The sequence below is a fragment of the Grammomys surdaster genome, unplaced genomic scaffold (assembly GCF_004785775.1).
Source record: "Grammomys surdaster isolate TR1022 unplaced genomic scaffold, NIH_TR_1.0 1164, whole genome shotgun sequence".
Taxonomy (NCBI): domain Eukaryota; kingdom Metazoa; phylum Chordata; class Mammalia; order Rodentia; family Muridae; genus Grammomys; species Grammomys surdaster.
The window spans coordinates 5624763-5643695 of record NW_021605583.1 but is presented as its reverse complement, the minus strand read 5'-3'; the positions used below and the strand labels follow the sequence as shown (position 1 = coordinate 5643695).

The following is an 18933-nucleotide window of genomic DNA, read 5'->3' as shown; positions in this document are numbered from 1 at the left end:
GGGTACTGGGAACTGAACTTTGGGGTACTGGGAACTGAACTTTGGGGTACTGGGAACTGAACTTTGGTTCTCTGAAAAAGCAGCAAGCGGTCTTAACTGCTGAGCCATCTCTCCACATACCCCGCAGCTCCATGTTTATTCTCCATAATCAGCAAATTTCTATAGAATTGCTAAATGCCATCTACTGACTTCTGTGGTACTGTGTGAGAGTCTTGGCTCAATCATTAAGACCTCAGAACAAAGCTGGAGGTTGCTTCTGTTTCCACCCAATGATTGGATAGCACAGATACGTTTCCACCCAATGATTGAATAGCACAGATATTAAGTAAGTTATCTGTATCACCCAGACTGAGTCAGGATTCAAACATGGCAGTCGAGCCTCAGGGGTGGATTCATCTCCTCTGCCTCAAGCATTCTTCCGTCCTAAAGTACAACCGCAACCTTTAAAACTCAGCTCAAGAACCACCTCCCCCTTGGTCGCCTGCCTCAGCTACGCTTCAGAGTTTGCTATTCTTTTTTATATTTCATTTTTTTTCTTCTGCACTTACCCACTGTGTGCAGCACACTGCGGTGTCAGATATTTGTGTCTCTTACAAGACAGTTGGCTTCTTGAGGACACAGAACTAACAACATAGTAATATCATGTACTCATTCAGATACTTCATAGAGCACCCCACCACAGGCCAGGAACCAAGGGCAGACACATGAAATGCTGTCTTGACTTTCGAGGAACTTATGGTTCATACAAAACCAGGCAGAGGGTCTGAGCCCTACCTGTCTGTGTGCCTTTCCCTGACAGTATGCTCAGGGAAGCACACAAGCAGACATGGAAGCTAGCGACACAACTAGAAACCTCTAGCCTCCCTCCCAGCTCCCTCTCTCAGCTATGGTTCTCATTGTGGTGGTTCCTCTAGTTTATTCCACATCTTGGAGGGGCCATATAGAGAGAATCTTCTTACCAATGTCCTCGGTATCTGAAAGGGAAGCAATACAAAGCCGTTAGTAATATTCTTATCAGCGACTAAGACCCATCCTGCTTCCGTGGGTTAGGACCCCTTCCCTCAAACTTAAGAGCACAACAGATCTTGAAGTTTCTTTGGCTGCACATGACAAGCTGTTCAGAGCCTTACATGCTACATTCTATATCTGTTGGCTATGCAAAAAAATGGCTGCCATGGAGACCAGGTATACACTAAAGGGGAGGAGCCTGTCACAGTTGCTGCTTTCCAATACAATGTTGCTTCTCTGTTTGGAGGTGCTGACTGGACTGGACAGAGAGGCTTCCAGGTTTGGGATGGCCTTGACTCTATTTCCTTGCCTGAGAAAATAAAGTTCAGACTAGTGCACAAAGAGACACCCACATTCAGACTATGTGAGGGTGTGATTATGAATGTACACCCAGATGCCATCCCAAATCTTAACCAGGGTCACCCTATGCACGCGTTCTGGCCAATTTTACATCCTCTGCCATCCTCATATCAAACAGGAAAAGCAGAAGAATGAAACCACTGATACTACTTTTTTGTTTTGTTTTGTTTTTGAGACAGGGTTTCTTTGTGTAACAAGCCCTGGCTGTCCTGGACTCGCTTTGTAGATCAGGCTGGCCTCAAACTCACAGATATCTGCTTGCCTCTGCCTCCCAAGTGCTGAGATGGAAAGCATGTGCCAGCACATCTGATGCTTTTAACTTTTTGTTTGTAAGTGTATGCTAGCGTTCCTGTGAGCACATGCATGTGTGTGTGTGTGTGTGTGTGTGTGTGTGTGTGTGTGCCTGTAGAGGTAGACATCAGATGTCTTCTGCAATAGCTCTCCATCTTACTGCTTTTGAGACAAGGTGTCTCGCTGAACCTGGACCTTGATGACAAGGCTATACTGGCTTCCAGGAAGCCCCAGAGATCCTCCTGTCTCTGCCTTCCTGGTGCTTGGATTGTGCCTGATTTTTGTCAGGCAAACATTTTACCAACTGAGTCACCTTCCCAGCTCTACATTAAACTTTTAAACATTTTTTAAAGTGTTCAGACACATCATTTTCTGCCGTCTCTTGGTTCTCTAACCTGGGGTGCACCTATGAGGCAAAGGAAGAGAAAAGTCTTGCACTGCTGTCTGTGGAATGTCTAAGGGAAACCTTGACGAAATTGCTCTTTGAATATAGTCAGTTCTGAGAAACGCATTCTTAAGTGATTTGGTCATTGAACATATGTCATGGCACAAATGTACACAAACCTAGATAGCAGAAGCCACTGTTCAACTCAACTATATGGTGTAGCGTGTTGTGCCTACTGTTCACCTAGACTATACAGTGTAAAGTATTGTGTCCATGAAATTATACTGCACAGACAATCACAACACAAATAGCAAGTGTCTGTGCATGGACACACAAAACAGATACAGGTGATGGGCGCTTTCCAGCTCCACTGTAATTGCGTGGGATCGCTGGTGTATAGAGTAGCCATCAGTTATAGACTAGAGGGCACTGTTATTTAGAGCGACGGCTAAATCAAGAACCCTGGCATGACTCTCATAGCAAAGAAAGAAATCATATCTTACCTTCCTGGCAAGTGCCAACTGGAAAACAAACAGTAGAGAGATGAGTTAGTAAGTGCTGTGAATGCCTGAAATTCCAAACAAAAAGAGGTGCGCTCCTGTCTGTCCAGAACTGGCACCTCAAGTCCTTTTCACCCACTGTTACATGACAGTCACTTCTATACCACAGTGAAGGACATTTCCTGCAGGATATCAGGGAGAGGATCCCAGCCAACTCAGGAGGAAGCTGAACGAGGAAACATCTAGCGTTCAAGGTGGATGCACGGTATTTGACAAATAAAACGTAAGGAAGCAGAGGTTCCTTTCCGGGTGGCTCAAGAAAGAGCAGCCGAGCTTTGCAGCAGCCCCTCCATTTTGAAAACTGCTCTCTGACTTCAGATGGAAAAGAAGCCCTTGGTGGGTGCAGGTGTTAGGATTCTTTCTCATTCTGTCTTTGCTGAGCTCAAAATTTCCATTTGGTTTCTGCTTGAGACAAAGGTGGGGATATTTGAAAGCCTGACTACTCATCAACTAGAGCCTGTGCATCTGGGCTATCCTGGGTGCCCTCACTCAGCATTGAGCTGGGTCTGCTACAGTGGCTAGTTCTCCCAGCATCATCTGAGCATTTTGTCTATGAAGAGTCTCCGTATAGGGGGAGGCGTTCTCCCATCCCCAGACAAAGCACATATTTATGATGCTTGGATCTTCAATATTCTCCTTATCTCCCTCTTCCCTCTTTATCTTTCTCTTTATTATGTTTGTTTACATTTGGTATGTGTGTGTATGTGCGTCTGTATGTGTGTGTGTGTCTGTATGTGTATATGTGTGTGTTTGTGTGTGTATGTGTGTAGTATGTGTATATATATGTGTGTGTATGTGTGTGTGTATGTGTGTGTCTGTATGTGTGTATGTGTGTGTGTATGTGTGTGTCTGTATGTGTCTGTATGCATGTGTGTCTGTATGTGTGTGTAAGTGTGTGTATGTGTGTGTGTGTGTTACGGGACTGGGATGTCAGAGGGCAACCTGTGGGAATTGCTTCTCTCCTTTCACATGTAGGGCCTGGGGAGGGAATGTAGGTTGTTGTTGACCTTGGTTGGGGACACTTCAGCCACTGAACTATCCCATCTCTTTTCTCTGAACTATCTTTTCTTAAGTTATGTTTTCATTATTTATTTATTTAATTTAAATGTAAGGGACAGTACAACTAATACCATAGACCTTTAAGAAAATGTCTGACTGTTTCTCTCAGGAGTCATAGTCTGCCCCTTGAGACTCAAAGTGTGTTCCTTGGGTCAGTCACATGTAAATAAACCCAAAGCTTGTTAGAAATACGGGATTTTGAAGGAGGTGCTGGCACAAGCTTGGAATCCTAGCATTCACGAGGCTAAGGCAGAAGGACAGAGTTTAAGACAGGTCCATCTAGACTGTAGCATGAGCCTGTGACTCACAAGCAGCCAGTCACGTCACCCAGGCCCCCCAGTGAAGGTGTGTGCAGGATCAAGCTTGAGAAGCCCAAGGGGAAGCAGGAAATGGAGGCACAGTGGCTGTGGTGCGGAGAGAGGAGCCCGGCTGCAGCAGGACGGTACTGTCTAGGTCTTTGATGTAAAACTCTCACGAGCTATTTGGCTCACAAAGTGCATGCAGCCCTTCTGAGCCCAGGCCCTGTAGACAGACACCCCTGGTTTCCCAGATCAACTTCCAGAATGCTGTTTAACAATGAATGATCATTGAATCGTGCCTGACAACTTCATCCATAAGACGGGGCCGTACCACCTTTCTTCCACGGAAGAAGTAAGAATCCAATTGATTAACCCTTGTTTCTTCATGCAGTGGATACACTTAGCAAAGGGCTGTGTGTGTGTGTGTGTGTTGTTTATGTCACACGTGCGCTCTCAACTATCAATTATATCCCACCTTACTTCAGGAAAAGGACAAACTAGTTGGAATCTCTTGGTCACTTCCAAAAGACTGGAGATTCCAAAGTGTTTGTCTCATAGGTACTAAGCTGGGACGAGCCTGGGTCTAACTATCCCGTCTCCCCAAAACCAAGAGAGGCACTATCCCTGCTCATTCCCTTTGTGTTAGCTCTTAGCATTGCTAAGTTTACAGACGGGCTCATTCTCCATGACAGACAGACCTCTTCTCTCTGTTGATGAGATCAACCCAATTGGTTTCCTTCGCCTGTCTCCTGAACTGCCTCCCCGCACCTGGGCTACATTTCTTTCTTGTCCCCAGCCCTCGCTTCCCCTCCTAACGACATTACCAACAGTTCCTTGAATCTTCTAGTGACTGAGGCACCAGCTGCACCGGGCAAGACTGTGAGCCTTGCAATGGCCTGGGTGTTGTGGGAGCCTGGGTGGGAAAGCAACACCCTTTCATTGCCCCCCTACTCACCCGCTAAGAGGCTGAGTCCCAGAACGCCCCAGAAAGCGTTCCACCGCATCCTCTCAGAACGCTGTCTCTACTAAGATGGCGGACACAGCCAGTTCATTACTTCTGAAAAGGAAACAGATGAAGTTTTCAACATACTGGCTGAACGTAAAGACTCTGGAGCACTGTTTGCCATAATAGGATGAAAAGGGGGGGCACTTAATAAGGAGAGACTTACCATTTCTGAAGAAGGTACCAGAAGCGAGCAGGGGAGGCAGGTGTCTGAACCCCACACAGGAAGTGTAGGGGAGACTCAGGGCCCGCCTGTTCCACGTCACTTGGAAATGTTTGAGGCAGAAGCCTCCGCCTTGGTTAACTGAGGAAATCCGGGCCTCACGGCCTTCCCATAAGGATGAACATGGGGGGCTCTAGCCAGCCCCTGAGAATGCTGTGAAAAACACCTACCTGTGCCCTGTGCAAAGCACCTCCACACTGAGGGCGCCTTCCTTATGCCTAACCTCCCAGCGGAGGCAGGAAGACATTCAGTATCTGCCTTCTTTTATGGTGCCCTTGGGTTTGAGCAGCAGGTTGGAGCCATCTCATTAAAAATCTTTGTGGGGCTTGGTTTGTTTTCCTTCTTTCTTCGAGACAGGATTTTAGCACGCAGTCGTCCTGGCCTCTCATTGCACATGCTGGGCAGTCGCTGGACAATGAGAGAGCTACACGGCTGGGTTTCTGTGTCCTACGCTATGCTAGGGGCTTTACTCATGCATCCACCAGGGTAGCTTTTAGCATTATTACTTAAAATCTAGCAAAAGTACTTTCTGAGTTATAAGCAACCATCTTTTTCTTTGTAAAAAAAAAAAAAGTTTATTGACTTTGTTCTTCGATAATTTCATACATGTGTAACACACTTTCTGATGATTAATTTCCCTTTCTCAACCAGTCTTTCTACATTTTTTATTAAAAATGTTTATTTTATTTACTTATTTATTTATTTATTTATTTATTATATGCGTATATGTGTGGGCATATACATTCCGCAGCATGTGTGGAAGTAGGAAGACAACTTGAGGAAATCTTCCTAACACGTGAGTCCCAGGTTTCAATTCAGATCTTTAGGTTTGTAACCACAAACAACTTTATCTGTTGAGGTATCTCTCTGGCTCCGTTTCTTGATATATCTACTGAGTTTAACGACGGTTATCTGTGTCACAGTGGATTTGGAACTGTCTACTGGGGCCCAAGGAGTTCTTCAGTGGGTACAGAACTGAAGAAAATGACTGCCTTTCTTCCAGAATCCATCTACAACCTACAGTTCAGCCGAAAGGCTTAGGGCCTCATAAGTCCCGCCCAAACGCATGATTGACTATTGATAGGCCCAACCGCGTGTAGATCCACTGCTGGCAGCCACAGCTTCTATAAAGTCACGCGTACACAGGCTTTGCTGAGCGTAGAAGTCTTTCTCCCTATTTTCTACTCTTACATTCTTTTTGCCCACCCATATCCCCAGATAAGGGATAGAATCAGACTCAGTACCCAGAGGGACCTCCCTCTTCTCAGATGAGAAGGGGAAGAAGGGATGTGGGCGGGGCGGCCTGAGGGGGGGCTTGAAGGAGAGGGAGGCTGCGATTGAGATGTAAAGTGAATAAGTTAATGTAAAAAAAAATTAAAATCTTTTCGTGTATGTGTAGAGTTTGAGTGTGCGGACGTGTGTGTGTGTGTGTGTGTGTTTGTGGAGGCCAGAGGTGGATGCTAAGCTCTCTTTCTCGATCCCTTTCTGCCTTGTTTCTGAGTCGGGGTCTCCTTTCTGCTTTAGTTTTGAGTCGGGGTCCCCTTTCGGCCTTGCTGTTTTACTCTCTGGCTCTCTCTCACTCCCCTCAGATACCTCCAATACACCCCCCCATTTTTGCCCCTGTAACCCTCTGAGTCCAGTTACCACTGCTTGGTTACCACAGCTGCCGTGAGCTCCTGAGAGCAGGGGCCATGCTGTCCAGAGACAGCCCTTTCCATCTCTCTCCTCTCTCCTGTGGCTCTTCCTCAATGTTCCCTGGGTCCTGGGGGATTGAACTTATGTCACAAGACTTGCTGCCAAGCTCCTTTGCCCACTGAGCCATCCCACCAACACGGTTCTTTAATGTTTTTAGATGGAAACAGTTTAATTACGGAAGTGATGCATTGTTGTTTCTCAGACTTTAGGCTAACATCAAGTGTGGGAGTAATACCGTGGGCGTATGAAAAACAAGGAAGAGCATAGGAAGGCCATATAATAACACCACACCCCACTCATCCCACCCCTACACCTTCCCTCAGGGGCAGAACCACCTTAACAGACCCCTTCCCTCTGGGCTTATATCGTCCCATCTCACAAAGTGCACAGATATCCTATCCTTTGAGTTCTCTGGGAAAGGAACCTCGAGGTGGAGATCTGTGTGCAGGTGGCTCATGGGAGGGCAGGACACCTGCAAAGGAGGGAGGGAAGCCAAATGGCCGACAAGAGAAAGTCAACTTCGGAGAGCCGCAGCTCAGAGGCCTCTGCCAGCGCCTCTCACCGTGGTGAGCACAGTGCTTTCTTGAATTATGGCAAAGGGCACATTACCCGGTAGTTGGATGTAAGCGGTTCCTGGGAGGTGGTGTGGACTTGGGAGAGGCAGCAGGCTCTCCTGAGAGTGATACCTGTGGCCTGGCCGGTTGCCACTCTCAGGGGACAGCAATCCTATGGGTGTGTGTGTGTGTGTGTGAGGGGTTCTGAAGGGGTCCTAGATGGTGTCACACAGATCCAGTTCACGGTGGCACTGCTCCGCCATCTGCTCCCCCTCATCCTCAAGCAGCCCTTTCTGGATCTTGATCAATCCCTTTCTTTTTATAAAAAAGATTTGTTTTATATGTAGGAGTGTTTTTGCCAGAATGCATGTAAGTACATCACGCATGTGCAGTACCCGAGGAAGCCAGAAGAGGGCATCAGATCCTTGACGATGGAGTTACAGACTGTTGTTAGCTGCCATGTGGGTGCTAGGAACTGAACTCGGGTCCTCTACATGAGCAGCAAGTGCTCTTAACCTCGGAGGCGTCTCTCTTATCAGAAGTTTTCTTATCTTTTCTTTTATAAAGATTTAGTTATTTATTTTATGTATATGAATACACTTCCACTGTCTTCAGACACACCAGAGGAGAGCATCAGATCCCATTACAGACGGTTGGGAGCCACCATGTGATTGTTGGGAATTGAACCCAGGACCTCTGAGAGGGTAGTGAGCATTTTAACAGCTAAGTCATCTCTGCAGCCCCTCCAGAAGTTTTCTTTTAAAAATTTTATTTTATCTTTGAAAATTTTGAACATGAATTTTTTTTTTTTTTACATTTTATCCACCTGCATTGTCTCCCTCAGTTTTTCCTGGACCCCACCAACCTGCTTCATGATCTATTATTATTATTGTTGTTGTTGTTGTTATTGTTATCATAATTATCGTTATTAATTTTCAGAGTCCAGTAAGTCCTAATCATGTGTGTGGGAGTGAGTGATTATAGGGTCATCCATTGGGGCAGAACCAACCGACAAGCAGGCACCCCCAAAGAAAGGTGGGTCTTCCTCTTTTGGTGGTCATTAACGACCAATAGTTCCTTAGTTAGGAGAGAAGTCTTGGGGGCTGGAGAGATGGCTCAGCGGTTAAGAGCACTGACTGCTCTTCCAGAGGTCCTGAGTTAAATTCCCAGTAAGCACATGGCGGCTCCCAACCATCTGTAATGGGACCCGATGCCCTCTTCTGGTGTGCCTGAAGACAATGACCATGCACTCACATCCATTTAAAAGTAGTTTAAAAAAAAAAAAAGGAGTGGGGTCTCTGGAATCCATGGCTGGATCCTGTTCAGCTCTTATGCAGGTAACCATAGCTGCACTGAGTGGATGTGTGCACCAGCCATGCCCTTCCAGAAGACAGGCTTTCATGGCTCCCCTTCCCACCCTCCAGCTCCTATGTTCTTCCCGCTCGCTCCTCTGCAGTGCTCCCTGAGCCTGAGATAAGGGTTGGAGGTGAGGAGCAGAGGATATTTTCTTAATCCATCAGGATAGCAGTTCCAGATGGTACAGGATGATAGGACCAGTGGAGCCCATGCTCACCCGTCCATTGGGTTCCTGTTTGTGGTGAAGTGTATCTGGTTGTGATGCTCTGCAAGATACAATGGTCGTGGATCGGATACTACAGGAATTCTTAGATGGTATGACTAGCTGAGTCGCTGTATGCAAGAAAGGCAATCCATTAACCAGGGTGTGTCAAATAAATTGTTTTTGCCAAATGAGTCCATCTGGTTGTGGGTACTGACACCTGCAATTTCATGCACTTGGGGGTCTGAGGCAGGAGGAGTGCCCAAGTCTGAAGTGAGTCTGAGAAATGTAGTAAGTTTTACTCCAGCCTGGGATATAGAGCGCGACCCTGTCTCAAACCCGTGGCATTAACAACATGACAACATCAATGACAGCATGCATTTTAGTTAGGGTTTTATTGCTGTGAAAAGACACCATGACCAACACAACTTTTATGAGGGACAACATTTAATTGAGGCTGACTTATAGTTTCAGAAGTTCAGTCCATTATCATCATGGCAGGAAACAGGGCAGCCTGCAGTCAGACATGGTGCTGGAGAAGGAGCTGAGGGTTCTACATCTCCATCTGAAGGCAGCCACGAAGAGACTGACTCTTCTGTACTGGGTAGGGCTTGAGCACTAGAATCCCGCCTACACAGTGACACACTTCCTCCAACAAGGCCACACCTCCTACTAGTAGCACTTCCCATGGACCAAGCGTATTCAAACCACCACAGCAAGTCTCCAGGCTTGGCCCAGAAAGGTTTGCTAAGAAGAGACTGGTTGGTTTGCTCCAGCATCTCAGGGGCTCAGCACTGGGACTCTTTCAGTGGTGGCAGGAGCTATGATAGACTTGACGAGTAAGAGGCTATACTGCGGTGCCCACACGTAGCTCCACCATTGCCACCACACTTCGGTCACAAGCTTGGTTGACTCAGTGTTGAGATGGCCACAGCAGAACTAGTTGTCATTAACTGGCTAAGTCATTTTCTTCTACTTTGTGTTGTGCCCTCTGTCATACATAGACCTCTCTGACAGGCTTCCCTGTCCCTAGTCTTTTGCGATCACTTGTACCAGGTCCTTGAACAATACGTCAAGTTGTTTATTGCTGCCCATGAACCTATTCTGACTTTAGGCCACTTCTCTTTCCATATAAAGTGGATGATCAGGTACAATGCTGGGTGTTGTCAGCGGGAGGGACTCCCCTCCTTGCGGTCTTCAGCCATGAGTGGGGCTTCCCAGTTGCAGCGTTTCATCTTTGACTCTCACTCACATGCTCAGGTGACGTTTGACAACAAAGCTGAGACTTCATTCTCCTCTTTCAGACGTTGCTCGGGGAGAAGCCCATTATGCAGCCAGCCACAGGCTGAGCTGAGGGTGAAGAAGTGATAGACGGTTTGCCAGTCCGGGCTGTGAACTCCGGTCGCAGTGGCTTGTCTCCTTGCATTCATCCCCCATATAAAGTTTATTCATTCTATCTCACACTGGATTATTGCTGCACTCCTCCAAGCTTGTGACTTCCTGAATCTGACAGCTCGGCCACACCCCCTGCTGATTCCACAGTCTCCTAAAGTGTTATCATTAACTGGGGACTGAGCTTTCAAAGCGTGAGCCTGCAGTACTTAGCAAATGAAAGTCTCTAGTAGCCTTAGTTAACACTTACCCCAGTTGAGTCACCTTGAGATTTGACACTAGCAACTGATGGTCAGGAGGGGAATGGGTTAGTGGTGCCTTGTAAGACACATCCTCATGTAAGACCTTGAAATGTGTGGGCCAGTTCTGAGGGCCTAATGGTTCAAGGATGATCTGGAGAATCAAGGCTCCCATCCCTTCCCATCCCAACTCATCCCACACCATCCCCTTCCCTTCCACCTCATCCTATCCCACCCCATCCCCTCCCCTCCCATCAGTTTCAGGGGTCCAAGTTTTTCTTACCATGGCTCCAACTCTGGCACAGACAACTGTCCTAGCTCAGAATTTACTGTCGGTCTTAGTCACTTTCCTATCCCTGTGATAAAACCACAATGAAGACAATTTATAAAAGAAAGTCCTTAATCTGGGGCTCACAGTTTTAGAGTCAGAATCCATGGAGGCAGAGCTTCAGGAACAGATGAGAGCGCACATCTTGATCTCAAGGTAGGGGTGGAGTTAGAGAACACTAGGAAGGGCAAGGAGTCTTATGAAACCTCAAAGCCTGCTCTCAGTGACACACCTCCCAACAAAGCCACACCTCCTAATCCTTTCTAAACAGTTCCACCAGCTGAGAACTAAGTATTCAAACATGGGAGTCATTCTCATTCCAACCCCCATACTGACCTCTGAAATTCCTATTTTGGTGGTGGGGGATGGGTTGGAGGAAAGGAACAGTAGTAGGGTATCACTGTGTAGCTCCGGCTGGCCTGTAAGTAACTTCCTAGATCAAGTCCAAGTTGGCCTTGAACTTGAGGTGATCCTCCTGTCTCTGCCTGAGTCCAGGTATTACAGGCAGATGTCATCACGCCTAGCTTCTCTGAAATTAAGACCCATGACTGAACTCAGTCTGCCCTCTGGCTGCAGCAGAGGAAAGCCTCCATGTGTTGCTGAGAACTGGTGATAAACTACCTGAAACCTGTTATTTCCACCCTCTCATCTTGTTTTCCTTCCTCTCTCTTTCCTTCTTCTCCTCTTCGGAGTGTTTGGTCCTCTGCATTTTCATTTACGTCTAGAATAATCAAATTCTACTAATGAAAAAAAAAAACACTGATTTTTTTTTTTTTGGAAAATTTTATTATTACACCGTTACAGTGAGTCCGGTCACCAACTTGGTAAAAATGGACAAGTTCCAAATACTGGATCCTCTACTCCATAAACATACTATTTAGAACCTCCATTTATTTAGGATTTCTTTCATGTCTTTCACAATATTTTATAGTCTTTTGTATAGACATTTTTCATCCCTTTAGTTAGAATCAGTTAGATTGTGTGTTTTATCAGATCTATCTATCTATCTATCTATCTATCTATCTATCTATCTATCTATCTATCTATCTATTATCTATCTATCTATCTATTATCTATCTATCTATCATCTATCTGTCTATCAATAATCTCTCAATCTATCTTTCTATTATATTAGCTTATGTGTGTTGGTGCATGTATGCCGCTTTAAATCTATAGGGGCTAGTGAACAATTTCTGAAGTCAGTCTTCTCCTTCTACCACATGGGTCCCCAGTCATGAACCTAGGCTGTTGAGCTTGGCGGCAAACTCTGTCACCTGGTGAGCCACCTCACTAGCCTCATACTATGTTTTTGATGTTGTTATTGATACTCAAACTGTTTATCTCCTGCTTGATACAAGCATGTAGAAAAAAACCTCAAATTGGGTACACTGGATGTGATAGGCTCTGATAGGGTAAACCACAGGAGAAAACCTGCCCAGGGGTGGAAGGGCCAGAAGGCAGAGCAATTGCTCTTTACCTCAAAGGCAGGTGTAGGTCAGGTCTTTTCAAAGCAGTTCAGAGTTTTGCAGATTTACAGGTTAGACTTATGGGTCTGGAGAGAGGTAGACTTACAGCTCCTTGAGTCCTTGTGGGGATCCTTGTCTTTATTTCTTTGGGAACTGGGCCCACAACAGTATTGTGTTTCATGACAGGCCTGTGCAGGAGAGGCTGGAGGCCTGGAGGCTGGATGATGAAGGTCAATAGAAAGTCTAGGGGCTGAGAACCCACACTGAGCTTTAGGGGTCTTGGTGCTCCTTTCTCCAGCCCTCCTGATGTTCACCTTTCCTTCCTTGCCACCAGCCCTGTGCACACAGCTTCACAAGGCTTGCCCGAGTGACACATTGACACTAGTTTACAAGTTCTCAATTATGTAAGGTCAAACATCCAAAACAAACCCTTTACTTTATATAATTTCCGTGGCTCTGATTCTTTGAACAACCCCTCTCTCTTGTATATTGACCTTACATCAAATAACTTTGGTAAAAGTCTTGCCCCCATCCCCCACGGCCATGGGGAGAAGTTACAGCATCTCACTGTGGATGATGCTCATCTCAGGCTGGCCCAGAACTCATCATCCTACTGCCTCAGCCTCCTATGTACTATAGCACTACAGGTCTTCGCCTTTATGCTTGGCTGCTGCGATTTCTTCCTGTGATGGTTCTTCCCTAATGTAGATGGTCTTTGTATTAGTCAGGGTTGTCTAGATTCACAGAAGCTATGGAATGTCTCTATATATTAAGGGAAGGGAATTTATCACAATGGCTTACAGTCTGCAGTCTAAATAACCCAACAATGGGCGGCTGTGAATGGGAAGTCTAAGAATCTAGTAGTTGCTCAGTCCCATGAGGCTAGCTGCTTTTCTGTATAAGCTGCAATTCTGAAGAAGTAGGTTCCAACAGATGTGCTGGCCAGTAAGTGCAAGCAGGTGCAGAAGAATGAGTCTTCCTTCTTCCAATGTCCTTATGTTGGCCTCTAGCAGAAGGTGTGGTCCAGATGTGTACTGCCACGCCTGGATCTGAAGCTTGCTTTGTCCCAGGCTGACCTTGACCTCAGAGGTCTGCTTGCCTCCATCTGCTGGGATTAAAGGAGTCCATTACTTTGCCTGGGCCTAAGCTTTTCATGGCCACTATGCCTCAAGAGCTCCATGTCAAGACCCAGGTCAGAAGCCTGTATCTTCCAGCCTTGAGATCTGGATCACAGGTGTGCCCTCCATTTCTGGGTTGTAGTTCATTCCAGATGTAGTCAAGTTGACAACCAGGAATAACCAGCACAGTCTCCAACTTCGAATCTTTACCTTCTGGTTCCACGGACCTGCAGCTGGGACTCCTGATAGAATGTCCCTCTGTGGTTAAACATCCTTGAAGCTACGTTAGGTCCTTCCAAGTATGTCAGAAAGTAAAGTGCCAGGGAACTTAACATTTGTCACATGCACACGCTAGCAAAGCTTTGAGTCCTCAAAAGATCCTGGATTCATTTTTTAAAAAGGATTTCTTTTATCTTTTCAAATTATATGTGTGTATGTAGGCATTGGGGAATGGGTAAGGCTATATGCGAGTGCAGGGGCTTTCCTTGTCCAGTAGAGGGCGTCAGGTAACGTAGAGCTGGAGTTAGAGGTGATTGTTAGCCTTCCGATTTGGGTGCTGGGAGCCAAACTCTAGACCTTCACAAAGGATGTTGGGTACTCTTTGTTACTGGGCTATCTCTCCAGCAACCACTGCTTCATTATAGAACTTCTGTTTTGAGCCACCCCCAACCCACACCTCATGGGATTTTCAAGATTATCGTAGATCTGCTACGCCCCCCTTCATGGCATGCTCCAGTAACCCTATGGAGTTCCCACTTCCTTCTTCATTTTTGTCACGCTAAATAAACATCTGCTTAAACTGTGTCCCTTTCCTTTGGGAGGAGAATCACCACAAAGAAATCTGCTGGTAACAAACGTCATCCATATTTAGTAGAAACCGTACTTTAGTTCTCAGGTTTGATCTTTTCCTGGGCTAGCAGGAGGCAATGCCAGCCCGGTGATCATGAAGTAAGGAACCGATGCTCTAGAGTGGACTGTGCTGTCAGCATTTGGGGAGACTGTTTTGTTTTCACTTCCCAGCATTCCTCTAAAATCTCCATCTGTGCATGCCTGCAAGATGTCTAACACATCATTTTAGCAGAGGCTTTGTGTTAAGATGATTATGGCCAGCTGGATGCAGGTGGGTGTACGCGCTCTGAACACGGTTAAGGTAAGCAAGGCCAGGCTAGCACGTTCAGTGGCTCAGATATTTTAAATGCTTGCTTAGTGAACAGTATTTAAAATTAGAGTGAGCTTATTGGGACATAAGTTGAGAGGCATCTGTATGAGTGTGTGCACCTATAAATAAAGACTCCCTTGGCTGCATTCCACGCATTTAAACACGCCATGTTTTACTTATTCAGCCTACAATATATTATCATTTCTGCCGATTTGTCTTTGACCTATGGGATATTTTGAAATGTATTGCTGGGGTTAGCATGAGAAAAGATATTTCAGTGAAACAGAACAAAGGGCTCAGAAATACACCCCAACACAGAGTCAGCTGATTTTTGGTGAAGGGGACAGGACAACCTGGAAGAGGAAGGGCAATCATCCTAACAAATGGTCTCAAAGAAATGAAAGGGAAGCTGGGCACTGTGGCACACTCCTTTAATCCCAGCACTGGCCTTTTGCAGAAGACCCAGATTTGGTTCCCAGCACCTACACTGCAGCTCACAACCCTCTTAACTTCAGTTCCTAGAGACCTATGCTGTCTCCTGGTCTCTGCAAGCTCCTACTTGCAAGTGGTACCCTGACATACATGTAGACAAAGCACCCATAGACATAAAACAAAAATAAGTAAGTCTTAAAAACAAACTAAATATATCTCTCAAACCATAAACAAAAATGAACTTGAGATGAGTCAGAGGTGCATGTGGAAGCTACAGTTAGGAAACTTTCAGAAGAAAATATGAGATAGCATCTCTGTGACTTTGGAGAAGGCAAAGCTACCCTTAGGACACAAAAATAGTAGCATAAAAGCAAAGGGGAATAAATTAGCGTTCATCAGAATCATACGCTTTAGTATTTTGGAATACTATGAAATACTAAATGAAATGAAAAGGGAGGGTCATAGAATGGGAGAAAGGACAAAAATGACAAGGACTTATATCCTAAATATAGAACTCTTAAAACTTAATAACAAGGCCTAGGGGAGAGGGGGTAGGCTCAGCACTTATTACAACTGCCTAAACCTGGAAAAAACAAACAAACAAACAAAACAACCCAACCCCAAACCCAACAATAGACTAAATAAATTGTAGCACACTCAGACCAAAAAAAAAAAAAAATCTCGAAGAAATAAAATTCAAGGAACTACAAATAATACAGGTAACAAGAGTCAATCTCAAAGACTGCTTTAGGCAAAAGAAGGCAGACTTGAGAGTACATTGCTCTGTGGTTCCTCGTAGGTGGAATTCTGCAACACTAATTGGATTTATTGCAGCATACAAGGATTATTAGTTGCTTGGGGCTGGAGTGAGGTGACGGCTAGTCACAACAGTCTTGAGGGAACTTTATGTGTAATGGGAATGTCTAACATCATAACTGTGGTGTATACATTTGTCCAAATTCCATCAATATTTGAAATGGGTGCATTTTCTTCTGTGCAAAATATGCTTCATGAAAGACATGTACAAACACAGACAAATATATACATAGGAAGATGACTATAAAACTGCCCAACAGCTGGGCAGTGGTGGCGCACGCCTTTAATCCCAGCACTTAAAAGGCAGAGGCAGGTGGATTTCTGAGTTCAAGGCCAGCCTGGTCTACAGAGTGAGTTCCAGGACAGCCAGGGCTATACAGAGAAACCCTGTCTCGAAAAACCAAAACCAAACCAAACCAAAAAAAAAAAAAGAAAGAAAGAAAAAAACCTACCCAACAATATTGAAGTAAAAGACCAAAGAGAGAAGGTTTTCAGTTGTTTTGGCTTTTTTCAGTTTGAGCTTTCATCAAATTGATTTTTTTTAAAAAGACTTATTTATTTATCATATGTGAGTACATTGTAGCTGTCTTCAGACACACCAGAAGAGGTCATCAGACCCTATTACAGATGGTTGTGAGCCACCATGTGGTTGCTGGAAATTGAACTCAGGACCTCTGGAAGAGCAGTCAGTGCTCTTAACCACTGAGCCATCTCCCCAGCCCCATCAAATTGATTTTTAAAAGCTGTCCTTGGGCTGGAGACATGGCTCCGGAGTTAAAAGCATTAGCTACTCTTAAGAAAGACCTAGATTCAGTTCCCAGCACTCATCTCAGACAGCTCACAGCCACCTGTGACTCCAGTTCTGGGGGATCTGACATCCACCTCTAGCTTCCTTGGGTACCTGTACATGGTGCACATACATACACTCAGGGGCACACATACACTTTAAGAAAAAAGGGCCAGGTGTGGCAGTGCATGCATTTAATCCCAGGATTTGGGAGGCAGAGGTAGGCAGATCTCTGTGAGTCTGAGGCCAGTCTCTGATCTACATAGTGAATTCAAGGCCTGCCAGGGATGCAAAGTGAGGCCTTGTCTTACATACATACATACAACATACATACATACATACATACATACATACAACATACATACATACAACATACATACATACATATGTGTGCATGTGCGTATACACACGTGCATGCATGAGCGCACACTCGCACACACACACACATACACACACACACTGAGGTTTGGGGGCTGGAAGGAAGAGCCTTAAAGGGCACTTGCTTTTGCAGATGACCTGGGTTTGGTTCCCATATCCCCAGTCACTAACTACTGTATGTAACTCCAGTTTCAGGGGATCTGACCTCTGTGGGCCTCTGTGGGATCTACTTGTTTGTGATTTATACGTACACAGGCAAAACACTCATGCTCATAAGATAAAAACAAGCAAATCTAAACAGAGTGTGTCGTTCTGTTTCTTCACTAAAGAACAACAAGCATCACTGGGCTAGAGGTAGAAGTTAGGAGGCAGGCAGCTCTGCTGAGGAGTGATGGAGAGCACAGGTGTCCTAGGAAGGACATGGCACCATGGGAGTTCTTTATAAAACGATAAACACATAAAATCAGGCGTGAGTTTATTGTTTACCCTTTTATCTGATTACAGAAGCAAAGGGAATTTGTAAGTTAAATGTAAAGGGAGGACCCAAACCAGATCAACTTGACTACAAAAGAAACCGAGAGTGCTGACTGACCACCAGGCAGTTCCTACTGATAGCCAGTTCTCAGAACCTAGAATCTGGGTTTTATTTTATTTTGGAAATTTTATATATGTCTTAAGGGATGATTCTTTGAAAATGTAATCCTGCAAAAAAAAAATACTACCTAAAGGAAAAACAAGATATAGACATACCTCATAAGTTAAAAAATAAACACATAAAGGCTGAATTTCACAGTATAGTGTTTACTGTGTGAATTATAAATACATATTTGGGAAAATGTGATTGGAGAAAACCCAAATGTCTCCAAAGATGGGCCGTGGGTATAAATAGCGAAATATGGATTTTCATCCTATATTTTCCTACACGTTTAAAATTTTCCACAATGAATATGTATTACTTGTATAAATAAAGAGAAGTATTTTCAGAGAAAAGGATGGATAACCAACACTAATTTTCAAGTCAGTATGAACGTAATTCACATGGAGTTTAGCATGCACATGTAGATATACTCTCTGGCTTTTTCTATCTTTCATATTTCCTCCTCAGGCTTCCAGGTAGCTAGAGTCCTTGTCCTTCCAAAATCAAATTGTCTCAGTCAGTGGATGACATATCCCAGAATAATAACTACCTACATAATATATAATAAATATCTATGTTGCTCCACAAAGCTCAGGGATGAGGGCAGAAAGTGGGGATACACAAAGGTTGTAAGAGTCAGAGGTCGGGGGGTCTGAGCAAACCAGTGTCTGTTTTATCTGTCTGTGTTTGTTCGTAATTTTCCATAAGAAAGGCTAAAACCAATCCATCTTTCTCTTTGTGGAGCCTGTTGTCAATTCACGCAGAAAGTTTAGATTTAGAAGCAGGCTCTGGGGGTTGAGCCGGAGTGAACTGAGTGTCTGCTCTGTCTTTGCCACCTTTGTTTCCCGCTCTACAAGACACCAAGAACGAAAAGGTGCCGTGTATTAGGATGCTTTGCTGTTAGAAGACTCAGGCATTCAGACTCGAGTTCCTTGTAATCAAATTTGGTATTTAAAAAAATGGAATAGCATTCGGTGTGTAGCAGGTGTTCTTTAAGTGTTTATCCAGTTTTCTTATATAATTGAAATAGTATTTGTTAAATATGTGAAGGGCTCGTCCCAAATTTAGACTTATTGATCATTCATTCAATAATTATAATTTATAATGAATGAATAAGTGAAAGTAAGAGATATATGCTGTTCTCTAATTAATAGCACACACTATATTATTAGTACAGTAATCCGTT

At 44.8% G+C, this 18933-nt stretch overlaps 1 protein-coding gene across 1 annotated transcript in view; it reads right to left on the bottom strand.

Annotated features, from left to right (window-relative positions):
• Cd3e (CD3e molecule) overlaps window positions 1–5242 on the bottom strand; it is an 11881-nt gene extending 6639 nt beyond the window's left edge. Inside the window, exons 1-4 of the mRNA XM_028783843.1 lie at window positions 5132–5242; window positions 4918–5019; window positions 2548–2565; window positions 960–974 (exon numbers count right to left, since the gene is read on the bottom strand). Of these exons, the coding sequence (XP_028639676.1) occupies window positions 960–974; window positions 2548–2565; window positions 4918–4966 (82 nt within the window). The 5' untranslated portion in view covers window positions 4967–5019; window positions 5132–5242. The remainder of the gene's footprint in view (window positions 1–959; window positions 975–2547; window positions 2566–4917; window positions 5020–5131) is intronic.
• Window positions 5243–18933: the final 13691 nt, after the last annotated feature.